The sequence below is a fragment of the Cyprinus carpio genome, chromosome B21 (assembly GCF_018340385.1).
Source record: "Cyprinus carpio isolate SPL01 chromosome B21, ASM1834038v1, whole genome shotgun sequence".
NCBI classification, from domain to species: domain Eukaryota; kingdom Metazoa; phylum Chordata; class Actinopteri; order Cypriniformes; family Cyprinidae; genus Cyprinus; species Cyprinus carpio.
The window spans coordinates 16298870-16324968 of record NC_056617.1 but is presented as its reverse complement, the minus strand read 5'-3'; the positions used below and the strand labels follow the sequence as shown (position 1 = coordinate 16324968).

Below are 26099 nucleotides of genomic sequence, written 5' to 3'. Positions count from 1 at the left end.
TTTTTGTTTAGCCTTATAGCCTACTTGTTGATTTTCCTTTATTTTTAAATTCTTATGAAACATAATATTCGTCATATTCAGACAAGATGAAGGTTCATGGGTTTAGGTTTATACAGCCTAGATTAACGGGGATTGGTCTGTTATAGAATATTTGCACAGCGAAGAACATTACATTAAAAATCCGAAATAGTTTTTGCAAGAGTGATAGCCTACGTAGTCCTCAAGTCAAAAAGTCATGACATTCTTAAAATTATTTTACACATTTTATTCTAACCGATCAAAATCTATCAAACATTTACAAGAGACTCACATTTCGCCCTTTATCATCCAAGGGATGAATAGAATATCCCTCCATCAAATGTGTTTAATCTAAAATTGTTTTTAATTACGTTTATACTGGATCTTCATCATGGCACATACATGATAAAATATTAATTTACATATTTTACAGTAGGTTAGTGTTTATGTTGCATATTACATCTAAACATAATAAAACTATAACAAACGTTATTTATAAGAATTTTGTTCATGTGTTTTACTCTGGTGTAATATATATATATATATATATATATTCATACAATTCATACATGATAGGACACTACCATGAAAAATATTGTATAACCTGTAATTGATTTAAATGAAAAAAATGTCCAAATAACATGAAACTGATCATTAATTTTGACCAGTGATAGCATTCTTAGACAAGCTGGACAAGAGCCAATTTATATGAGAGTTAGATATTGTACTCTGCTTTGATTGTTTTGATGGTCTATCAGTCAGTTTGTCTCAGTGCCAAATATTTAGATTTCTCAGTGTCTCTTTTGATCATCTCCAGCTGCTTCAGTCATTCATTAGGCTTGATTAAGTATACAAGATTCTTAATTACAACACCCATGTTTTAATTCTTGTCGAATATGCATTAGGCTATTCCAGTCTGTCCTATGGCATGCTCATGAGACTTCAAATTATACCGTTATATATTTAATCCGCTGCTACTCAAACCAAAGACAGCAAGTGTTACAAAGATTCCCTTGTTCACCTTGTCAGGATCAATTTGAGTTGCTCTCCCTGTCACCTTCATTTCATTTTCAGTTTCGCCATTGCTTATTTTCATAACTATCTTCAAGCACAAAATCCGCACCAATCGCCGATCAAAAACAAGCTCAGACCACACGTTAGGCGCTTTAGTAAGCTTGTGCTTCTCTCAACGTGAGAACTCTGATATCTTGAACGCTGTATTGGGCTTATATATTTACGCGCTTGATAAATATTGCACTGTACTGATTTAGCGCTTCCAGTGCCGGAGGTGTGATCTTATCGCCAAGCGCGCGCACGCGGATAGGGGAGCGCGCCGCGGATGGAAACACTGAGGGAAGTTTATTTACTCGCTTACTGTGCTCACAGTCGGGCTACAAGACAGGGGCTTAAAGCCTGAGAAATAAATGAAACGTTACTGCAGTAATTCTCAATCTTTCTGCAAACGCCCGCGACTATGCTGCTTGTTTCGCCGAGGAAATGGACTGAGCCGGGCGAACGGGCCTTGTTGCTGCAATGTTTGTGAGGAAAGAGGGAGCCATAGTCATGTACCAGAGAGCTGATTCTCCAAGGCCCTCAGTCGAGCTGCACTCAAGACTCTGGCTTCATTAAAATTTTATACGCAGCGCTTGGCCAAGGTCTATTTATGAAAATGCGCTTTCCGCTTCATGGAAAACACAGGACTGTAAGGAACCATGGGAAGGAATGTAAATCTAAGAGCAGAATTATATACACTTAAACATATTTTTCACTCCAGCTGCATTTTACAAAATAAAGTAACCAGTGCCACGTTGAAAATATTGCCTCACATTTGACGTCTATATGTTCCGTGGCTTCCACGGTTGATGAATTATGTAGATGATTTCTTGAGAGCTAGGCATATGCAAATCCTCAATTTTGGGCTCATTTGAATAGGCTACCGTATACCAGATTTGTCTCGCACTTTTCAAGAAATTAATGTTTCCAAATGCCAGAAACAATTGTAGTGTGATTTCCTTTCATTATGAATAAACGACATATGCTGATAAAACCCCGCTAAAAAGGTAGCCTACCGATACAATGCTGTCACAATATTATACAATCGTTTCATTGCGTTGCACTATAAATGCGTTTTTAAAATCTCGAATAAGTTTTTTAATGCCTTCAATCTTTAAAGACATGGGACGGAACGAATCTGATTTGCGTAACACGTCTCTTGCCTTTTCAATTCAGCCGTATACGCGAAAAGAAACGATGACCTCTTGTATGTGCATTATTCAAATCAAACAATTGACGCACACTGTCATGGGAATGGGCTTTACCACAAGCATCTACACAGCAGCGCTGTTTTCTGTGATTTTTTTTTTTTTGGTGAATTCTATTTGAATAAGAATCTCAAATCTTTTTGCGCTAGTGTCTTATTATATAAAGGTTATAAATTAATTATTTATATAGAGTAGCTACTCGAAACCTTCATATATATTTTCAGAAATGCATAGGCCTAGTTATTTTATAGCATAGGCTATATATATATATATATATATATATATATATATATATATATATATATATATAGGCTATATATATATTGTTTTACAACCGACAAACAAAAATTGAAATGTCTCGGGTTTTTAAGACTGATTCGACTTTTTAAAAAACTTTTATATTCATTATTTGAACATAATTATTGAGTTTACTAATCTCCAAAAGGAAAGGACAATTACTGTTGTTGTACAACATGAACCATCAGTTCAGCAATAGGATATCTTCCTTTTAACAAACACTTGCAAAATCAATAGAATCATAACACTTCATATTTATTATTTATAAATAACGAGTTTTACGAACTCAAAACCACCTGCTGAACGCCAGATTGAGCCCGGATTTAACTCTTGAAATAACCGAATTTGTCTTCCTGTTAAAGTGATGATGCCCGACTAATTGCGTAACATAGGTCTACCAGAAACAGTAATAACGTTCGGAGTTGCCTCATACATAAATGATGTAGCCTATTTAATCGCGTTTATGTTTATGTTAAGGGTTTGTTTTAATTCGTTTAAGCTGGGCTAACATCATGGACAAACTATTATTTAAATAAACTTCAGGGACGTTAATAAAATTAATCATCAGTTCATTCGTTGCTATTATGATAATCGAATTCTTTAGTATGCTGTGTAGCTATTTGATAATAGCCTAGCTACAGGACAAACTATAGCGTTGCGTATATTAGGCATAATGACAGCAACAACAGGAACGATAACAAAACTCATGATCATGATGAAAGTTGTACGTTACATTTAGGTTTACCTGAAATAATCTCATACGTATTTATTATTATTATTTCTAGTTGTTGTTATATTAAGCAAAAAAAAAACAAAAAAAAAACAAAAAAAAAACAATAAAGCAAATTCAGGGACATAACACACACTGAGGTAAGACGTGCATGGTTTATTGAAATTTCTGTCGCGTACACAGACACAGTTAAGCACACTTTCACAAATGAAACGTGTTGTATTCAAAATAAATTAAGCTCAAATAAATAAGTAAACAAAATCAATAACGTAGAAATATAAATAGGCCAAACAAATAAGAAATCGGAATCATATCTACAAAGTGCAATGAATCTCTGAATATGTTATGAAATGTTCCCATCTACAAACTTAGTGTAGTAATAATTATAATAATTATTTTATGAATAATAATAATTTAAGTGAGGACGTACAGTTGAAGGGGCTAGCCACAAAATAATTCTTAAATAATTTGATTGTCAAAGCATCGTCGAAGTGAAATTAGTTGCAACACACAACGCTTCGTGTTTTCTATCTATTTAATCCAAAATGTGTCAAAAACGAAAAGTCTAGTTTTATGCCCTATTTCCAAAAAGACCATGAATGTGTCAAGACGTCAGGAATCATGAGGTAGACACAGAAAAGTATATTAAGTATGTCCGTGTGTACGTGCATTCGCCTTTTCGTGTTCTCTCTTATTGCAATACTTTAAAATGAATGGAAAATTCAAACAATAAATGAACACTTAACGCCTTGTAAACCATGCAATGGATCACAGCAGAACCTTCATGATTTTCTTCTGGAGCATATAGAATAACACTAAAGTTTCTAGAATGGGACATCTTTTGCAAAACAACGTTTTATCTTTCTTTCTCTTCATCCTTAAAAAAAGAATTTTGATGCGTTCTTCACACAAAGAGGTGCAGTGTATTCACAGATATGTACACAGATGAATATAAAAGAGTTGTTTTGAGTTAAGAGAATAATCATTATTATTCAATTCTCGATTTGTACAGTAATTGCAACGTTTAGTTGGTGTTGGTTTTCCTCTCGTTCTCCGTCTTCCAGAGCGTGTTGTTCTTGACATTTTGTCACGACAAACTTCTGGCACACTTTCTGTCTCTGGGATGTTGCCGCCCAGCTCCCGTTCCAGTGTGGGAAGCGTATCGCCTCAGCCTCGAAGAGTTTTGTTGGCTCTGTTCACTCTTATGTTTGATGGTTGAGTTTATTTAAATACATCATTCTGGCCTAGTGCGTAGCCGAAAACTTCATCCGTTTCTGCTTTTGCCTTTGATTACAAAACCAAACGCGGACCACGTTTTTTTTCAGGTCCAGTTTCTCGGCAATGGCAGCGATTTTCTCCGACGAGGGTCTGGGCTGCACGGCAAAGTAAGCCTCCAGCGACCGCTTCTCTGGAGCAGCGATAGAAGTGCGTTTTCTCTTTTTGTCGCCGCCGTTAAAAATCTCCGGCTTGGTCATTTTCTCTCTCTGAGCCCGTTCTGCCTCCTCCAACCACGCTTCCAGGATAGGCTTAAGGGCCACCATGTTATTGTGGGACAAAGTGAGAGACTCGAACCGACAGATAGTACTCTGGCTCAGGCAGCCGACCCCGGGGATTTTAAGATTGGCTAACGCCGAGCCCACGTCGGCCTGCGTGACCCCGAGTTTGATACGCCTCTGCTTGAAGCGCTCGGCGAAAGACTCCAGCTCCCGCGGATCAGGCTCGGGGTCTCCACCGCCACCCAGAGAGGTGTGCGAGCCCAGGCTATGGTGGTGCATGTTCATACTTTGCGGGTGGTGATGCTGCATGTGGTTGATTGCTGACATGTGTGAATGCGGGTGGGAAGCAGTGGAGCAAACATCGGAGCCCGGCATGCCTCCGATAGAGATGCCGGGGGTGAGGTGGTCGAGCAGGTCGCCCTCCAGGCCCTGCGTCGGCTGGTGGTGGTGATGATGGTGGTGAGAAGTCAGCACAGACGGGTGATGAAGGTGCCCAGAAGAGGACGTGGGCGTGCAGGTCATGCTCGTCATGGTGGTCATGGTGTGGTAGGTGGCATCTGGCTTGAACGGATGACTCTTTTGAGCGACGATGTCCACCGCCGCCAGCGCCTCGGCTCTCTGGAGCAGGGTCTCATCAAAACCGGCAAAGATGTTACCCTGCAGCTATATGACAGGGAGCAAGCGTAAGTATCAATGGCAAACTCCAGCCTGCCAGTTTTGAGTTGCCCAATTTTAAAGAAAATGTACTACTAGATTATGCAGCCTGAGTTTTGTTTTTACAATAAAAAGTTTTATTGAATTTATACTTATACGCGGCATTAAAATGGCTACGCAAATAATAGCTATAATTTCTAAATAAAATGCTGCTCTTGTGTTGAAAATTGTCTAATATTCTGTTTTAAAAAAAACGTATTAAAATAAAGGTATAAGTGCAAGAGTTATTTTTGGGCTAAAGTTTATCAAACAGACTGCATTTACACCAACAAAACCGATGCACTTCTATTTTTATCACGCGGAAAAAAAGTTTTAACAACTACGATTAAAATGCAAATCACTGCGGTGATAATGAATCTCAAACAAGAAACAGGTGAAATATTGAACTTACCGAGGGCGTGGGCAAACATGCTCGTCGGATAGCCTCAGAACTGGAATGTAGAGGTGTGTATTTAGGTTCGTGCAAAATCGGATGCATACTGAACGGCTGTTTGCTATTCATGGACATCATTATGGCAGAGGTGAGAGAGGGTCGTTTCTCGTCTTCCTCGTTTATCTCCGTTTTGGCGCAAGCAGAGTGTATGTCTGCCTTGAAGAACAAGGATAGTCTGGATGGTAAATGTGAAAAGCTATGCCTGAGAAGTCTTCTTTTCTGGCTGAGCTGAGCCAGGTGCGAGCTGTCACTGTCTGTGATACAGTAGGAATTTACGCAGGCACCTAAAATATAACGCTGACTCCTTTAGCCCCGCCTAGATAGGTACAGGTCCCGCCCAACTACTATTGCACTACCCTTAAATGTTATTGGTAAGTTTGGGATGCAAACACGCCTCTGGAGTTTCTGGTCTCGTCCTCCATCGTGTGCGCTTGGACAAAGAAGGCGTGGCTTTAGCTGTGAGACTCTCATGGTGCGTTTTCATTGGTGCTGTGAGTTTGACAGGTTGCGCTAGATTGGTTGTATTGAACACTGCGATCTTTATGTGCACATGCTGTTAATTTAAATGTCTGACACCATATCTATATTGTTAGGATCCTGGTAAATAATAGTTTAAAGATTCAAATATAAAATAGTAGTTAGTTCTTTTTAAAAATGTTATTGTACATTTATATTAGGTAGCCTATAAATTTGATCATATATTGTTCTTTTTACAAATTTTACTAATTTATGAACTTTTATCATCGTTTGTCACACAAACTGATAAAATGTCTTTAAATAGACACATTGAAGAAGTTTGGGATAAAAACACCTGCCAAGTAAATAAATAAATAAATAAATAAGTGTGTGTGTGTGTGTGTGTGTGTGTACATGTTTATGATATTATTAATTATTAAAATAATGAATATAATTATTTATTCATGAAATAAATTAATTTTACAATTTATGACTGAAATAATGATTAGTAATGAATGAATGAATATATACTAAGTATTTATCTTAATTAAGATAATTTTTTTGTTGTGTTGTGTGAAGCAAGTGACTTTTTTTCTTCATGTGGCCAGCCTTAACAATTTGGTACATTAATTAATTATTGTTCATTTACTTTGTGGTATGCACCACAATATGGATTCTCAAATAGAGCATAAACAGGCTGGGATGATAAGAGCCCATGTACAATTAAATATTGATCAAAAAAACACAGGTCAAACAAATGAAAGCAGTCAATCAAATACCTCTGACAAATGAAATACTGGTGCCACTATCCATTTGCTTGAATGAATTAATGAATTAAAGAACAAGTGTGGTTAAAAAACAACCAAATGCTTGCAGTAGATAAAAAGTCTTGGTTCAGTGAATAGATCGCATTACCCTTCACGCAGTGAAGCTGCTAACTTGGTAACTTCATTATTGGAACTTGACTATTTGATCAGCACCTCTTCAAAGTGGGTTGTGTGTTGCGCAGGTTTTGTTGGTAGTGCATGCAAGCTGCTCTGCTTTGGCTTGTATAGAACCCACATATCTATCATTCTAATTGGTCCTGAAACCCCAGACTTGGACAATAAAGGCCCACAATGGAAGAAGGAGTCTCTGCGAGTGTGACTCGGAAACCTGAGATGCAGACGCAGATAGCAACATCGTCCCCTCGTGCCTTGCTCTCCGGCAAGGCCTTGGCACCCGCTCATCAAATATGCATCAATGCTGCCATCTCTCCCCCAGCAACCACTGTCACTGGGGACTCCAAATGCTGAGGGACGGACAGAGAGGCACAGCAAAAGTGACAGAACAGAGAGAGAGGCCGTCTGGAAAAGAGAAGAGGGCTCAAAGCATGAGCTTATACATGTAGATAGAGAGACAGACATGCAGCCGAGATGATACAAGCCATACTTGTTGAATCTGTTGAGTTGTTCCCTCTTTTCCTGTCATTCCTTCCTTCTCTTTTAGACTGCCGACACTGAGTCGCAGTCATTTTCCTGATGAGTTTTCTGCAAACAAGCCTGGGGAAGTGCTTGATTTTTGCTAATGGAACATTTTCCTCAATGAATATTAATGCTGAAATGGGGAATTGGTGGTATTGGCTGTTAGGATTCCTACTCCAGATGATAAGTTGAGGTGTTGAGATGTTTGTTATTTTCTGTCATATATAGTTTATAGAAAATCAGAAGAGCAAAGATCTGTGGTGCGTTTCCCATACAACGACAAAACCCACAACACAACTACAACTGTATTATGCATTGTTGGAGATAATAACTAGCTAGTTACAAAATCTGTAGCTTGGACCACATTGGTTCAAAATAAAGACAATAGACAACAATATAATGGTTAATAATGTGACGTAGGTGGTGGAATTATAACTTCTGCTAACTAATTGGATCAAGCTTCTTGTGTTTATACTTTGAAAAAATTATACTGTAAAAATTATATAATTATACTGTACACTGAACATTTAAATACAGCCAGACTTTGTGTTTGTGCATATGCAATGGGATGCAGTGTGGGTGTGGTGCTAGAGCTCTGAAGAGAGAGTGAAAGCAAGACATCACCACAAGTAAATATTTCTGGTACGTTAAGCAAATGGACAAACTGCTCAGTGTGCACATGAGCGCATGTACCTCGCTTTTTTCTTTCTCTTACTTTCTTTTTTTCCATTCTTTCCCCCTCAAGCCTCCCCCATTTCGTGATTGGTGAATTATTGATAGCGTGTAAAATGTAACATTGTAGATATGTGACCATTCACCAAATCAGCGGGTTCACACTGTGGGGCTGCCGAAGGGAAGGGGTGTCTAAGCACGCACTTTAATGTAATTGCCTTTAGGGTTCCTGGTAAATATTTTATTGTCTGCCAGCACAAATTAAAGGTACAAAGTTACCGAAACGGGGTGATTCCTCACTCTGCAGAAGATGTCTTTCTGCCTGTCATTTGACTTGAAGTTTTTGGGTACCTGGGTGATGGCTCAAATTTAGTCTTATACTTACAGGATGTGCAAGATGCTCACCTGGGAAATAACAGAAAACAGAAGCAAGCACGTGCCTCGGAGAGCTGCGCGCAGTAGTTGTAAGGGTTTGCTGTTTTGGTTCTGTTCACTGAGGCTGAAAGAGCTCTTGATTTAAGTGATCTTGGTGGAATGAAAAAAAAGGAGGGGCAGGTGGAAAGACTCGTGCATTGCCAGTCAGAGAGGAAAGTAAGCAGAAATATGGGACCGAATGTGAACAGGAAAACATCATTACCTGATGGGGCAGTGGGCAAAAAGACATTAAAAATGAATGGCAGCCGACACAGATGGTAAGCTGACCTGGATGGGATGTGAAGCGTTGGTGGGAAGATTTGTATTTTTCTGTTCCACACTTAGAGAACAAATTCTCAGGGCCAGGCATGTTTCTCCATAGGGATTTCGATGTTCTAAATCAAATAAAACTGTTTACACTTTAGCACTGATCTTTGCTTTCACTTTGGATTCTGCAAAGATACAGTCACTGGATCTTGCCAACCTTTTCTGGGCCTTGTCAAATTGTTTGGTGTAGTTGCTTTTCATGCCTTATTTCTAATTCCTTTCCCTGATTTCTTTCTTGGATTCCCTCCTGTGTGCACATACTATGATCCGCATCCTTTTTTTGGCACCCCGTCATTCTCTTCGTACTATTCCGCTGTTACCTGCCGTTCGCCGTCCAAACGGGATGGGCCGCACTAAGTCTGGATCAATAGATTAACTGAGTGGTTATGAATTATGCAGAAGAGCCCTACAGCGGTTGAACGTAAAGAGCTTGTGCTCTTGAATTGGCGTGTAAAAGCTAAGTACAGGCCTGTTTACTTGTTCCCCGGCATGCTGGGTGCTGCACTTCAAGGCCCCCTCCTTAGCCAAACCCCTGGGACCTTAGTCAGGTAAAAACAATGTGATGGCATTGATTGTGATGATTTGAACTCAATTGGGGAAAAAAATGAAAGTAGTTATAGGTTGATTTGCCTGAGCATGCATGTGTTACAATTACTGCAGTCTTGTTGAAAGGCAACACAGAGAGTTTGCTCTCCGTGTCTTGTCACTCTCTTCAGAATCAAACCTCCGAGGACACAGCTACAGCAATAGCATTAGTCTAATATTCCACCGCGCATGTAATTTTACATTTGCATACAATCCAACTTGGCGTCCCTCATGTTTTTTTTGGTTCTACAACAGTAAAACAAAGGAGGGAAAAAATAAACAAGCAAAATGCTGTAAATATGATAGTGAAAGCATATTCATGATATGCAAATCTCAATGTAGTTTTAGCCCACAGGATCTTAGAGAGACTTTCTATGCAACTGTTTTCCAGAGGACACGTGTGACACATTGAGACAGATGTGTTGTGTGACTTTTACATAACTGTCAGTCGCTCGTTTAGATGCCAAATAAGAAGCTATGAAAAGAGGAAGAGGGCCAAAAGCTGAAACATTTGTCTTGGATCTCCTTTCTTCTTAATTTATTGAAATATTAATGTCTTTGCTTCAGGCCAAGTGTGTTTATGCATGCCGCTCGGAGCGTTGACCGAAATGCCGACTGATGCTCCCTCATTGATTTTTTTTCATTGTGGGTGTTTTTGTCTAAGTAGAGGCCACCAGTCACCCTACCACCCTCCCCGTTCTCCTGCTCCCTCTGCTTTTGGATGCGTTCCTCTAAGTCCTGGCCCCATTCCTCTGCTTCATCTGCCCTTACTAGACTCTTCAAATGGTGCTGCTGTAACTCAGTGTGTCAGACACTTGTAAGGATGGCTGTGTCGATTGTTGGTTTGTTTGCAGTTGACTGTAGTGGAGTTTGTGTAAGGGATGTTGCAGACATGTTGGAATCTTTATAATGTGAGTAATGAGTTGAAAATAAGGAAATAAATAGTGGAAGAATTTGAAAGGCTGGAAGAGTGCTTTCAAAATCTCTGGTGGATATGAGATAACGTGCACATATGTTTATCTGTGCATGTCTTGTAGTTTTCTCCCATTAGAGAAATTCATTTTAGAAGTTTAGGGACTTTTTCCATCATCTCAGGTCTTTTGGGGCAAGCCAGAAAATTCAGGAAAAGTGTTTATCCACTTCTATAAAAAAGGATGTTGTTCCATCAAATAAAATTTTGCTCAAAAATTGTAAGTCAACCAGTTCAGAAACGCTATAAATCTGCATCTCATAGTAATCAATATATTAAAAATGACCGACATTATTGTCACTGATCCTGAATAATGAATATATATTTCTATCGTCAAACCAGAGATAGAGGATTTCTCATTTTAATAAGGTTAAATGGAAGCACTCATTCAGCCTTAAAGCTAAATGTGGAGTTTAGTTTCAGATACAACATACTTTGAAGGACCTTGAGTTTGTTTTGTGATTATGATATTATGCATGTACAGCATGTGTTCGTTATGTACAGTATGTTTTGTTGTTGTAAATAAAGCTGTTGATGCAAGAAAAATTTCAGACTCAGTTTGATTAAGTATTTATTGTATCATATTGTATCATATGATATGAACTGAAATCTTTGTAACCCTGACCCCTCTTGTAATTGACCTTGTGGTTCGCACTATGGTGTCTAGATGTATTCTAGCAGACACACTTCACACTTTACACTTCTCTCTACTGATATGAGCAGTTGATGCCTAATTGTGCTTGTCCATATGTAGTATTTTCTCTTAGTAAAGGTAATGGCACTGAGGATCTTTGCAGGTGGCTTGCTGAGCAGCTCAACACCATGAGGAACATTGAAGAGCAGATTTGAAGGGCCCTGGGGAACAGGGGGTGGACTTGCATTGAGTGGGAGCGTTCGGGACCCCAGCTGGTGCAGGACGGGGTGCCATTGTGCTCCCCACCCTCCTCCCTGCAATGCTAACAGGATTAGGCGACGGAGAGCACCCTCTTCTCAAAACCCCAGGCTGTTCCACGCATGTCCTGTCTGATCTGGGGTTTTAAGGATCCCCATGTCATGCTTTCAAAAGCCAGAAACCCGTCCCAGAGGGAGACTTTGAGACTCCATCTGAAGTACAAGTTAACAGTATATATGAAGATGACTTTTGGATGTTACAGCTTTTCAGCACGGTCCAAGCTTTGATCATGACTCGTAACCATGCTGAAAAAGAAAGCTTAAACAAGCCTAGGATGCTTTTCTGGTCCAAACTCATTTAAGACGGTCTTCCAACCTGGCTATGCTGATGCAATAAGTTTAAAGCTACTCAACAGACAAGCCTGACAAGAATGGAAAATTTTGATAATATGAAAAAAAGAAATGTGCTTATGTAAGATTTTATTTTGGTTATGATCCTTTAGATCATGAGAACATTCATTCAGGTGATTTTGACTGGTAATATATGTACAAAAGAGGCCTATCAGTAATAAACTCACGTTTGTAATAAAGATATTATTATTAAAATAAAAACAATTTAGGGCAAAATCCTTTACTAAATACATTGAATCTGTTTACAAATAGAGAATTGTATTTTTTCAAAAACAACAAAAAACTGACATGGTCACAAACCATAATTTGGGGGTAATTCATAGACTCTTTATAATGATAAAGAGATTCATTTCTGAACCTATGACTAATAAGTATATCAAGTAATGTTTTGGAAAAAAATCTGAAAACCGTATTTTACCCTGTTTATGCATTCTAAGGTTAAGATGTCCTTTTCAGCACAAAATAAAACCTCTCCAAAGGTTGGTGCACACATGTCTTGAGCAAAAGCACTGACAAAAATGGATGCACACAAGTGTCCTGACCTTCTTTTCCCAGATCCTCCCCTGTGGACTTGAGACTGACTTCACAATGAATCCCAAGCAGTGTGGCATTCATGTCACCACCGTACAAAGACTCTCCATATCACTTTTCTCACACACACGCTCTAGAGGATCCTCCAGCTATCACTCTTTAACCTCAACCCATACCCAATAAATGCTGTGGTTGGCAGTATTTACCTTACTTAGTCTGTATGTCTTTATTTTTTTTTAACCTGTTACTGATATTTATTGATAGCGATCAGGTCTGTTGATCCGTTGTAAATGCAGCGGTAGTCCTGATGGAGGCACAGCGCTCGTACCTGACAGTACAGCGGGACAGCGCTCTCATTACCACAACAATGAAATAATTATGAATGCTGCTGCGAGACTTCATCAGAGGAATATCTATTGTATTATTTATTCAGTCCCCTGGTTCAGGGAGAACACATATAAACTTCCAGCCATGCTCTTCCCCATGCACACACTCTCCTGTCTGCCTTTCAAAGCGGTGGCTTGCTCCTGCCACTGATTTCAACTTCATTTCTCCAGGCCCTGGGATGCTTTGCTTGGACATTGCCTCTGATATGTAGCCATGACTGACCCTAACTGTCTCAAAAGACCATTGCAGTCTGCAAAGTGCCAGTTGGAGGACGTTCATTCATCAGTAAGTGGTCAATACTCTGATGGGTTCATAGCTACAAGCGATTACTCAATGCGGAACATGCTGCCTTCAGATGGAAGGCCAAACCAGAGGCCCAGTCCAGCCGTGGAGACTGATGCTTGGAGAATCGTCTTTATTGAAGACAGCAACAAGACTGCAGCCAGACCAGCCACGCAAACAGAAAACTGGTGAGTGCTGTCTTCTAGCTTGCCGGAAGGGCTTAGTGGAAAGGTTTGAATGACGTCTCTCATCTTGCATACAGTGAACTTTTTAACTTTTTAACAAAAGCGTGTGGGGTACATTCATGGCCGTGTGTTTTTTGCTGCTGTGTCCGTCCTGAGCGATGGTTGTGAGTTTGCAACACAGCATCATAAATAATGCAGTGCCTGCTTGGCAACACCATGGCTGGTGCTTGGCAACCTCTGAAGCTCTGTGGCGCTGGGAGACTGGGGAAAGTGGGTGCAGTGGGCGGAGTCCTGCAGGTGCTCGGCTTCTCTTTCTCATCTTTCTCATCCGTTCATCTGATCCTGGCTTGGGAGAGCACAAGTGTACAGAGCAGATGCACCTCCTGCTCACTCAGCTGCAACAGAGAAGGCCTTTGTTACTTTGCACTGTAATACATCGCAAATGAGGCCGGCCGACACGCTCCTTTCAGCCCACATGAAAGTTACTTATCTTGTTATGGCTATTAATCATAGGATAATGACGCACATATGATTCAAACCCTCTTTATAAACCTTCCAAAGCGTTATGGGAATTTGTAATGTCTTGTGCAGTGCATATTTCACAGTTTCATAGGCTTGGTAAAATATTCAAATGTATTACATGATATGAGATATAATGAGAAAAACATGTATAGTCTTTATGTGCTGTATAGGGATATTTTTAAGAATATGTACATACCAAGCAAATATTGCTTCTGAATTAAAGACCAAACAAGTTAACAAGTAAACAAGTTTTAAACAATTAAAGTGATTTTAATTTGTGTGTGTGTGTGTGTGTGTGTGTGTGTGTGTGTGTGTGTGTGTGTGTGTGTGTGTGTGTGTGTGTGTGTGTGTGTGTGTGTGTGTGTGTGGTGGGGCTAAAATTGTGACAAAAAAAAACAATAATACAAATATTTTGGCTGATGTAATAATTATGTTTTGAAGCCGATAACTGATATATTGGCTACTATTTGATATCATTTTTAAACTTACCTTGAAAGTCCGAATCATAATGTGCTTCTAATAAAACTAAAAGTCTTGCAGAAGTCTGCTTTTAATTTTAAAAAAGATCTTTCCTTCCCCAAAATAATGTAACAAATGTAGACATACTATGACCCTCTGACATAAATAAATCATAAATAAACATTATGATATAATAATATAACAGAATAGAGACAAACCAAATACATTTGTGCCATATATTGAAAAGAAAAGAAAATCACTTTCGATCAAATATATTTGCTTAATATTTGAACCAATACTTATAAAATTAAAAGTTCACATTTATTGGCTAATACTTATATAACGACCAATATACTGTTGTGCTTCCCTTTTTTCCTCTCAAAAGTATGTTTCATGATTGGCATTAGTTTATCTTTACATTTTTAGTTTCTTTGTTCTCCTAAAGATAAACAATTAGTATAACCTTCATTGACTCAAGCATACATTTATTTTTGCATGTGATTCCTAGAATATATCAATGCAGTGATGTGTGACATACTTCCCTTTTCATGGTTCCCAGATAATACTGATATCAGTTAGTGTAAATACCTGTGGCTTATAGTGGTATGTTTTCAGCAAGTGTGGTTTAGCAGTTTATCAGGATGTGGGCAAATGTAGGGTCTCCTAAACCCTCAGCCTTGTGCCGGGCCTTCGCACCATGGTCCGTTTTCAGGAAGCATCGGCCCGTCGGGCCAAGGTGTGCAGCTAAAAGATTAATAACTTACCACCTTTCCTGATTTGTTCATGTAAATTATTAACCATCACCTCATTATCAATTATTTAAATATCAGATTCATATTGTTCTTTTTTCCCAAGCTCTCATTCACAGAAAGAATAGCAGTCGCTTTCTCTTTTTTGCTTTCTGTTTTCTGTCTGGCTCATGAGAAGTGGGGGTAACTTGTCTATAGTTCTGTTCCGTCGTTTCTGTTTCCTAAAACATGATTAATACTTCATGGTGAGACAGCGGATATGGTAGCAGGGTAAGTAATGCTCCTGGGGCAAAAATGCACCCCTGTTCAACGTTTTGATGAATTCCAGCACAATACTCACTGAAAGTGGTGATGAAAGCATATATTAGCGAGAACATCACTTATAACTTTGTAATCAAATTTCAGAATGCAAGTCTTCAGAACGAAGGTGAATGACCTGAACTAAAAGCTTTAAAAAGTGCCATATTATTGTGATTTATTTAGTCTTTGTAACAAACACTACAAATGAATGTTTAATCTTACAAATTAGTAAACTGTAAAATGTTTAAATCATTTTAAAATAATTAAACAACAATAATAATAATGTAGTTTTTCAAAATATTTTTAAAAATAATAATTAGTGCTGTCAAAAATTAATTGCATCCAAAATATAAGTTTTTGTTTACATAATATATGTATGTGTACTGTGTATATGTATTATGTATATATAAATACACATACAGTATGTATTTTGAAAATATTTACATGTATATATTTATTTTCATATATATAAATATATTTAAAATATAAACATAACTTATTTTTCTTAAATATATACATGCATGTGTTTGTATTTATATATACATAATAAACATACACAGTACACAAACTTAATTTAAAATGAAATTAATTTCATTTTTCATTTAAAAATAATAATCATTTAAACTGCATAACTGATTATGGTGAAATACTTAAGAATAATTGCACCCTCCAGATGTCAATGATTAATATGACTACTAATATAACTTTTATGAAAGAATAAGTAATATATGAAAGTATTATGTATGCATTAGTATATACATTCCCTCTAGCCTCATGTTAAATTCCCCCAGAGCAAGATGGAAAACATGAATATCTCAGTTAAGTCTTACTTCATCATGTTTAAACACTGTCTAACATTTGACCGTTATGTTTCAACGTTTGTCTATGTAAATCTATTTGACTGAAAAATCAAAAATAGGGGTTGTTCCTTCCATCAAAGGTCAGAGGTCAGACATGCGTGCCACCCTACCTGCTTTTCTTGCTATTCCCAGTGAATTTCACCCGAGGCAAACTCCACTGTTGGCCATCCCTGTCAAAATCAACAGCAGTGTGTGTTTATGTGCACGGTTAACTGATGTCGTACCTCTTCTCTCAGCGCTACCGCCAATTTGATGTGTTTATGATGTCAAGAAGAAGCTTCATGTATTTTGCATGACATTTGCTGTTTCCTGTGATGGTGCCTCTTAGGTGAAGACAGACACACAGAGGTATAACAAACCACCACTTTTGCTCTCATTACGTCTCAGAAGCACGATGGAGGGAGATAGAAAAAAAGAGAAGTTTAGCGGCACACCCCACTCTCTCACTCTCTCACTCTCTCACTCTGTCTCTCTTTCCCTGTTCCTCTGCATTAAGAGCTGCCTGGGGGCATGTGAGTAGGGCTGGGGGAGGGAGGGTCGGTTAAGAGCTGTCATTTAAATAAGCGTTTATAGAGAGAGGAAGAGAGCTGGGGGAGGAGTACCAGAGTCATGGAAGGCAGAGAGATAGATAGAAGGAGAAAGAGATGGAGAGCGAGGGGGAAAGGGTGGGGAACAGTCGCTTTAATGTGTCTCTGATCTCTCGCACCAGTCCACAGCTGCTGCAGCAGCAGGCTGCCCTGCTAGGCCATATGTTGCCTGCGCTGCTCCAATTATCCTCCCTGGAGCAAGGGCCCACTCACAGCCTGTGTGGCTGGCCTGCCGGGGTCGGCTACTGTTTCAGCACAGCTCTCACTGCTGTCACCGTGCTCGCACCCTGAGAGGCCCCCCTCACGCGCCCACCGGCCCGACCACAGTCACACACACACACACACACACATCTCTCTCTGTCTTTCCCTTCCACCCTATCAATGCCCGCTGAACTGAACATGGGCTTTATTTTTAGTTTTGCCCCTTTTTAGAAACATGTTAGATGAGCCGTTTTTAAAAGTTGGCCTGTATTTTAATTTGGGTGGCTAAAAGCTATTTTTAACGCATCTTCTAAAAATTAGTTATTTGCATTTTTGATAATTCATTTGAATGAAAATTATAAATAAAAAAGAAATAAATAAAAAAAGATTTGGATGTGTAGAAAACATCGATTTTGTCCAGACCAATGGAGTCGCAGTTTAAGCAAATGGTGTTTGATTAAACTGAAAATTCTGTCGTCATCTACTGTACACAACTTAAAACACAACTTACATATTATTAAAATAGCAGACATTTTTATCCAATGGTTTATATGTATGTATGTATATAGGACTCATTTGACATTTTCCCTTTGAAACACAGAAGGTTTTATTAAAATGTTATTATAATGTCAAAGCTGTTCTTTTCTTAGTTTATTAAATTAATTATATATTAGGGTGGGATTTGAACCCAGGTTCCCCAGCATGCTGAACAACAAATATATCGCTAACCTAATGCATTATTCGCTGAAACTATTTTTTTTATTTATAAAAAACAATACTTTTGTTATTAGAAATAAATAAATAATAGAAACAACAAATAGTAAATATGTTAATAAAACAAGTAAATAAAACAACATAATCATCATTACTATTCTCATAATATTTGCTATTATTGTTATTCTTGTTACTATTGTTATTGTTGTAATAACACCAATAATAATATGTTAATTATGATTATTTTTATGCTACGTTTTTACTCACATCCACAGTATATTATTGATAATATTTACCAATGATTTTTAGATATCCATATTGTTAACTGTTAATAGCAGTGATATTAAAATAATTTATTTCATTGAAATAATGGTTTCATAGTGCTAAGATTTATAGGATTGGATGTTATTTTATATGGAAAGATATGGAAAAGAAGACGTATATGAGATATGAAATGTTATGACTTAGCACATAATTACACGGTATGATGCAAAACCTATAAGCTTTGTTGCAAGTGTACAATAGTACAATAGAATTCGCTTGAAATGAAATCACAAAACAAAACTAATCAAGTAATGACCTGGATTTATAAGGAGTTCAGTATCTAAAGATAAAACGATGAGCTAAAAACCAAACTTCTGAAGGGAGAACGTTAGCTTCTATGAGATATGTTCTCATTAAGGCCCTGTGCCTTTGATCGTCTCATCAGACAGAAGACGGAAGGTTCAAAACAGAGGCGATGCATGTTGACATATTCATTTTCAACTGAGCAAACAAAAAGGAGAATTTTTATTAACTGCTGAATGGAGGAGCAACAACAATCTGGCCATGTTAAACCAGACATGCACGCTCACCTACCGTAAGGCATCAGCTGCTCCTTCGGTATCACAACAGAGAACATGAGTGACGGATGTTGATGCTGCTGGGAGAGGATGGAGGCTGTATCTTATTGTGGTGTTGCCAAGCAGCTCTAATGCTACCATAGCAGCTGATCCACCTGTGGAACCCATTCCCTCAGACGTTCCTCCTCTCTCCAGCAACGCACCCCTTCATGACTCTGTTTACTGAACTTTCCACCGGTGAAATATTTATTAGAAAAGGAAGCAAAGTTGAACTCAGGAACAAGAGAGAGATGTGGGATGGAGGGGCACATTACAAGTTGAGGTGCAGAGATTCTTTTTAGATTTCTGTCTTTCTTTGAGACAGTGGTAGTTATAAAGACACGCTTAGTTTGGTGTGAAGCGGTGGGTGGTGCTTAGCTCAAAGAAATGCCATATAAAACTCAACCCACTTACAAAATTGTGCTGGTGTCATAACTTCTCTATGTGATGCGTTCACTGCTACTTTATGTCTGTCTGAGGTCACAGGGTCGTGGAAAGCACCATGTGCTGTAATTCAAGATGGAGGAGCAAGATGGGGGTCATAGGTCAGAGAGCAGGAACAATATCGCAGCTCTTATTCACCCATAAATGTCTTATTTTTCTGCCAGTCTACACTTACTGTAGGTGACAAAGAGCGAAATCTGTTTTTCTGTGCATTATTCTGCTGAAAAACAGCATCCTTCAGCTCCTCGCAGTGTTTGCATTGGACAAAAGAATAGGAAGTAAGCCAAGCTGGCTCCTCATGAATCTTTAACCGGGAGTTTGTTTTGTCTTATGAATGTAATTAATGCATAATTAATATTTAAAGATTGCCTCATTTATCAAATTTAACCACTTTACCCACTCACCACAACAGAGTTGACTCATAAAACTCAGAGAATAAACAGCAGAGAGACATTTTGGAGTCGGCAAAGACAAGGAAAGCAAAGACTAATGAGGTTGGTGCTTCATTAGTGGCAGGTTGCAGCGGTTTCTTGTATTGAATGCGGATTCCCCTGGACCATCAGGAAACGGGTCACTAGACCAGGGTTCTGTTCAGCTCTGAGTCTGGCACATGACAAGCCAGAGACGGGTCTCCAGCGACGCTCTTTTTCTGCCCCCCTGTGACAACACTGTGAGGAGTGACACATTTATTGTCCTCTTTCGTGTTGTGGCCGTCACACAAAGATAATTTCTTTACTGTTATGAAAGCTGTCATATTTTTTAAGGACAATATAGGCCTAATACTATACTACCGTATATTTAAGGTATTACAGCAATGATTGTAGCATGCAATTTCTGCACCACTAGTAGTACCAAACTTATGTGTGTGTGTGTGTGTGTGTGTATAGGCAGGTAGTCATACCCCAAACCCAATGCTAATGGATGAGCCATTATTGGTGCCATATTATTGGTGTATTTTTGGGAGAAACTGGCATGAATGGCTTACTTAGTTATTTATGTGCAATTAAGAGAGAAATTAATTGAAATGAAAAGAAAAATACACACAAAAACATAAAAATAACTCATAATTGGCTTTAAATAATTGTATATATTTAAAAATGTCTTTAAAATATTGCTTTTATTATCAATGTTATTTATTTATTTATTTATTTATTTTGTACATTTTGTATGCCCCACGATAATAATGTGTGAAAGTTGTGCCGTTACTTTTAGACAGAATTGATGAGAGTTAATGAGTTGAAGAGATTTTATATAACACTTGATGAGTAACTGATGAATATTTTCAGGGACCCCTTGTCAAGCCTGTCTATAATATAAAATATTTATTTATTATAATTTAATATTATATTAAATATGTTATAATTTAATAAATTAATATTGATTTAATATTATTTTATTATTGTTTCTGTCTAAATTAATTTATTTTATTTTATTTTATTTTATCTTATTTTATCTTATCTTATCTTATCTTATCTTATCTTATCTTATCTTATCTTATCTTTCACTTTTCCTCCCCATAGACTAAAATATCACCCAGCATTCAAAACTGTGCAAGGGTTAAAATGTCTAAGAACGTATTTTATAATAATAATAATAATAATAATAAAATTAATAATAATAATAATGAACATGGTGGAGAAATTATAACAACAACTGTGGAATTATTTTTAATAATAATTATATAGACACTGGTTTTGTATTGAGAAAAAAAAAAAAAAAAAACGGTTTGGAACTTGACTTTCAAAAATAAAATATGCCCTAGAATAAAAGTCTGTGCCAGCCAGTCCCAGACTATATTTGCACACATACTGCTAATAATGCCACTGTGAGTATTTTTCAGTTATTTAATTATTTATTGCACAATTAATGAAGAACATAAAGATTTATAACACTTAGTTTAGGAAAAGTACATACAGTTTCCTTGTATATATCTGTACAGCTCCACAGTGACTCATGTGATGGTCTTGCCTCAGTCCTCTTTATCTGTTCACTTGAGACCATCGTAAGGGTTCTTCCATCAGGCTGGCTAAAGTGGGGATTAAGTAGGGCATTTCTTCCTGTCAATATATAATCATTGAGCTCAGCTAGGATGACATAGATCTGTTTCCTCTTTGAGTGAGTGATTGTGCTAGTCTATCAAAGGCTGTGATGAACCAAACCACTGATTTATGCCCCCACTTCTGTCACTGTTGTTGTTCTTTTCTCTGCGTGTTGATATCGAGGGAGTTGCAGTGGAACAGAGGCATGCTGTCTCGTTTAATAATCAGTGACAATAAACTGCAATTGAATAAGCTCACTGAATTCCCAAGCTGGGATGGTGGGGGGGTGACACATTGGGGTGCTTGGATATGACCCAGTTTACATGTATCTGAATGAACATGACAGAAATATTTTAAATCAGACACACTGATTGTGCTTACAAAACTTGATGTTAACAAGTACAAGTATAGTTCCAAACCTGAATTACTTTATTTTGAAAGATGTTTCAGCTGGATACAAAATGTTGTTTTGGACCCCACTGGCTTTCTACCGGTTTGGAATGACATGAGGATGAGTAAATGACTACTGTACAATGAGCATGCTAAATAAATTACTTTTAAAAGGGAGGAGAAGAGACACTTCTGTTTATTGTTGATAGTTGTCTACAGTTTTTGTATTTGAACCTAGAAATCTTAAACAAGCAAAGAGTGTGAGCGAGAAAAAGAAATATGCTCATGAACCAACTAGGTTCCTTTGAACTGATGGAGACAGCGGCTAATGGGTTAATTTAATTCCACTAGGCTGCACACTCAGTCTTTTTGCTAACAATTAGCCGGGAATGGAGTTGTTAATTTTTAATGATGAGCAAGGTAAAGGGAGAAAACAGGGGAAAAACCTTCTGCACTTAACAGAGCTACCGCCAGTGGCACTTGCTGTGTGCTTTACAGTATGTACACAAAATATTACAACTGTTATCTATCTATCTATCTATCTATCTATCTATCTATCTATCTATCTATCTATCTATCTATCTATCTATCTATCTATCTATCTATCCAGCTATCTATCACTTGCTGCCTATGTTAATGGTCTCTATCTCTGCAGTATCTGTCTCTCTCATAAACTCAAAATTGTTGATTTGTATAACATCCACAATGATGCTCAAGTCCCTTCACTCACTCACACATTAAATTGCTGTTATTGTAGATACTGAATCAGCACTACAGAGACCATTAAGAAGGAAGGCATTGACAGAAGCAGAGGGGCAGACAGGAACGTAGGTCTCTAGTTTCTCCGTCCTCACTGTTTATTTCACCACCCGTGTTTTTTCCATTCTACTGTTTATTTTCTTGTGTAACACATTAAAAGATCAGATACCTGGAAATATGAGGAAGAAAGTACAGCAATTATAGTTACATTAGAGTAATCAAACACTCGGCACACACAGCACAACGGTTTATATTTGTGCAAGGATTATAATGCAAATATAATGCAAATTCAAATGTGTGTGTGTGCTGTGGGAGATATGATAATCTATAAAATAAGGGCATGAAATCATTTAAGAAAACTTGGAAATGTCATGTAATTTCCCTTAATTCTTTTTGAAAGCTGTATTTTAACAGGTTTCTTTACTTCATCAAAATGCTTTTTCATTTTCAGCCAACTGCATTCAGAAAAACCTTGTGGACAGAATGCAGTTGTTATTTATTTTTTTTATTTTTTTAATTGCTAACTTAAGACTAATTTAGGAATAATTTTTTACTGTAATGTAAAAGTGGACCATGTAACATACTGCAGTTAATTCTAAACAGCTGTCATTGTTGTTTTGAAGAATTATACATGATAAATCATTGTTTATAATGCTTCCTGTTGTTATGTTTTTAGGGTATTGTTTTATAAGTAACAAAGTGTGTTTGCTGGGTGACAACCTTTGCAAATGTTATGGAAGAATGAGATGGTTTGGGACATGAATTGTCTTGCATATGAACCTTTACTGCTGTGTCAAGCTGTAAGCTGTTAAAAAAAAAACTGTGTTGAGTTTTGAAAAAGTACAAATTTAAAGTAGTGAGAAATGTGTCCGAGTAAATGTAAAAACTGTAATTTTCATGATGATAAACTCATAGGCTTAAATATAAAATAAAATTTCCACCTCTGAGTAAAAAAAAAAAGTTAAGTGTGACTATTTAGTGTATTTTTATTCTTGTAATTGTAAGTTTGTTTTTCACAAGGTATAAATAACAACAGCTAAAATGAAAATGACTGAGATTCCAACCACTTAACCCAAAGTTATTCCAAGGAGGAGCATCCGTTAAATAAGTCTACCTCTGTGTTATCTTTAGTAGTGTGTCCTTTCCCACACAACTAGTCAAGTATGTGCACATGCATTGAGCAGTACTATTCAGCTTAAGCAGTAAACAAACTTTATTGTTTTGTCTAAATAATTAATGCCACTAAGACTTTATCTTGGCCAGCACAAATATCTGTTGAAGAAGATGCTGACAACTTATTGAACAATCTGTAGCTCAAACAATACAACAGACATTTAACAAAAATGTGTATAACGGTGTGAATTCACTCACTTTCTCCTATACACACACAGGTTAGGCCCGTGTCGATCAGAGGCTGTTGAAGTGTTTACAGACAGACAGGGCAGATGAATAAGTGATGCCGTTGATGTATAATAAATGGCACTGCTTCGTTACACATTCTCACAATCAGGAGGGCATTCCAGAGGGCATTCGGGGATGGACGCCGTGAGCTCCAGCATGCTAACATCATCAACATGCGCCTAACAAGCATTCTGCTTAAATGTGAGCAGCTGGGCTGAGAAACCTTGTTGTTGTGTCCCACACTGGAATTTGGAGTACTGATAGTATTGTGTCTAAAGGAGATGACCGTGTAAATATACTGTCGATACAACAAATATGCTGCTAAGGTGAAGGTGCAGGGAAGGTGAAGAATGTGTACTTACAGTGTACTCTCCCAAGAATGTACTGGGTAGTAGGGTAAGGTAGCTACATGGGTTAAGGTTAGGTTCAGGGTTAGTACCTAGTTATTACCCAGTTATTGTAATAGCTATAATAAGTAAAAAGCATGAACACATGGAACAGGATTGTAAAATAAAGTTTTATTATGGCTATTGAGCACATTATATAAAAAAAATGCATTTTTGTCAAATTCTCTAGTTAAAATATATCTAAAATCATTGAAACAAGATGCATGTACTTGGGAAGCATCACTGCGTAAGATATCAACACTTGTTTTCTGGGGATTTATCTTTTTCCCACTTGTTTTAAGCATAAACAATTTAAATCCATGTGAACAAATCTTCCAGTACTGGAAGACAAAATACACATATATTCAAAAAACTGTACAGTCTATGAAAACAAGCCTTTATATATTATGCAGTGTTGATCTTCAAGAAAATTTATTTTGTTTCAAGGATTTTTAGATATTTTAACTGGAAAATTATACAAAACTCCACTGAATAGGATACAGTATAATTGTTGAAATAGGATTTGTTGTATATTAAAACTACTATTAATATCATTATGTATTTTGTTTCCTTGTGTGCGTGTGTGTGTGTGTGTGTGTGTGTGTGTGTGTGTGTGTTTGTTTATCTTGCTAGCATTCATGAAATGTTTCTCTCTCTTTGTCAATTAGTAATTAATGTCCTCTCTTCAGGGCGTTTGTGTTGTGGAATGCTTTTCATTCTGTTGGTCATTCTGTTGCTCTTCTGTCTTTAATCTGTCCACCTCCTGCTCTCATCCTTTCCTAATCCTCTTCGCTGGAAGTAAAGAGGAAACTGATATTCTCGTCCCATCTGTCAGTAGTTTGAAACTTCTCTAAAGCCTGGGCACCGTCCCAGAGTCTAAGAACCAAAACAAGTCCACAAATAAATGTGCATCACGCCAGCTCAACGGCTGCGTGTGTCTGTGTTTGCTGAGGAAAATGAATTGAACTTCAAAGTATGGATTTGCATGGAGATGGAAATGTAATTTGAAGCAAACATTTGTGTGGCAGGTCAAATAAATGTTAAATTTGGTAATTTCTTTCTTTCTTAGGAGAACTACAACCGGGGTGTATTAGCGTGCATCTGAATGACGTGAGCTGTGTTATCTGGGGTGAGGTTCATCTAAAGCTTCATAAAAGAATTTCATGGGAGCTGAAATTGTTGCATCAAACCTGTTTTATCAGTGGGCACCAGTGATGTGATTTTTGTGGTACGTAATCTCTCTCTGAAAGCATTTTTACCTTCTTTTGTAGAGATGTGCAGAATGTTTAAATGCTGTTGGATGTTCAAGGCTTTGTGGATTTAATAGAAAATTTTTGAGAGGAAATCCTAATGTGGTATCTAGTAGCACAGCTGGACACAGACCTCAAATGGCTGAGCCAAACGGAGTGAGTGCTGTAAGAGGGTGAGATGATCAAAAAAGCCGCCCTGAGGGGAATTGGAGGACAGGGTCTGACTGTAACTATCTCTATTAGTTTTATTGGCTTGCCCCTCTAGTAAACACCTCCTCCACTCCCCCCAGGCCTGCCATATGATGAGCGTCCAGGGGGCCTCTACCCCCAGGGCCGTCCCTATAGGGTCACATGGGGCCCTGTCAGCTGGGAAGCCTGCCACCAGTTGCCTGGCCAAAGTGATGAAGCATGGACCATGTCGGGATGGTTTCTCTCCCCATCTAATTAGATGCTTAACCTAGTCATTAAACTACTGTTGAGCTGACACAGAACAAAGTGTGTTGTGTGTAGCTGTGTTCTGGGTCTCCTCTGAAAGGAACCTGTGTGAGAGGGCCGCAAAGGGTCAGCTGTGAAACTAGGAGTTTTTTTTTTTTTGCAAGTCTTGTTTCTTTGACCCCTGGCTCGCACTTCTCAG

At 37.9% G+C, this 26099-nt stretch overlaps 1 protein-coding gene across 1 annotated transcript; it reads right to left on the bottom strand.

Moving 5' to 3' along the window:
* Positions 1-3442: 3442 nt before the first annotated feature.
* On the bottom strand, positions 3443-6242 carry LOC109045726 (brain-specific homeobox/POU domain protein 3-like). Its single transcript, XM_019063557.2, has 2 exons — positions 5908-6242; positions 3443-5465 (listed from the first exon to the last, which is right to left on the bottom strand). Exons 1-2 carry the CDS (start codon positions 6025-6027, stop codon positions 4551-4553), a joined length of 1035 nt encoding a protein of 344 aa, XP_018919102.1. The 5' UTR covers positions 6028-6242; the 3' UTR covers positions 3443-4550.
* Positions 6243-26099: the final 19857 nt, after the last annotated feature.

Excerpts from the sequence above, each read along its gene's own strand:
- LOC109045726 (XM_019063557.2), bottom strand. The coding sequence starts at position 6,027 with ATGATGTCCATGAATAGCAAACAGCCGTTCAGTATGCATCCGATTTTG. Across the intron at positions 5,466-5,907 it reads CATGTTTGCCCACGCCCTCG|CTGCAGGGTAACATCTTTGC; the intron begins GTAAGTTCAATA and ends CCTGTCATATAG.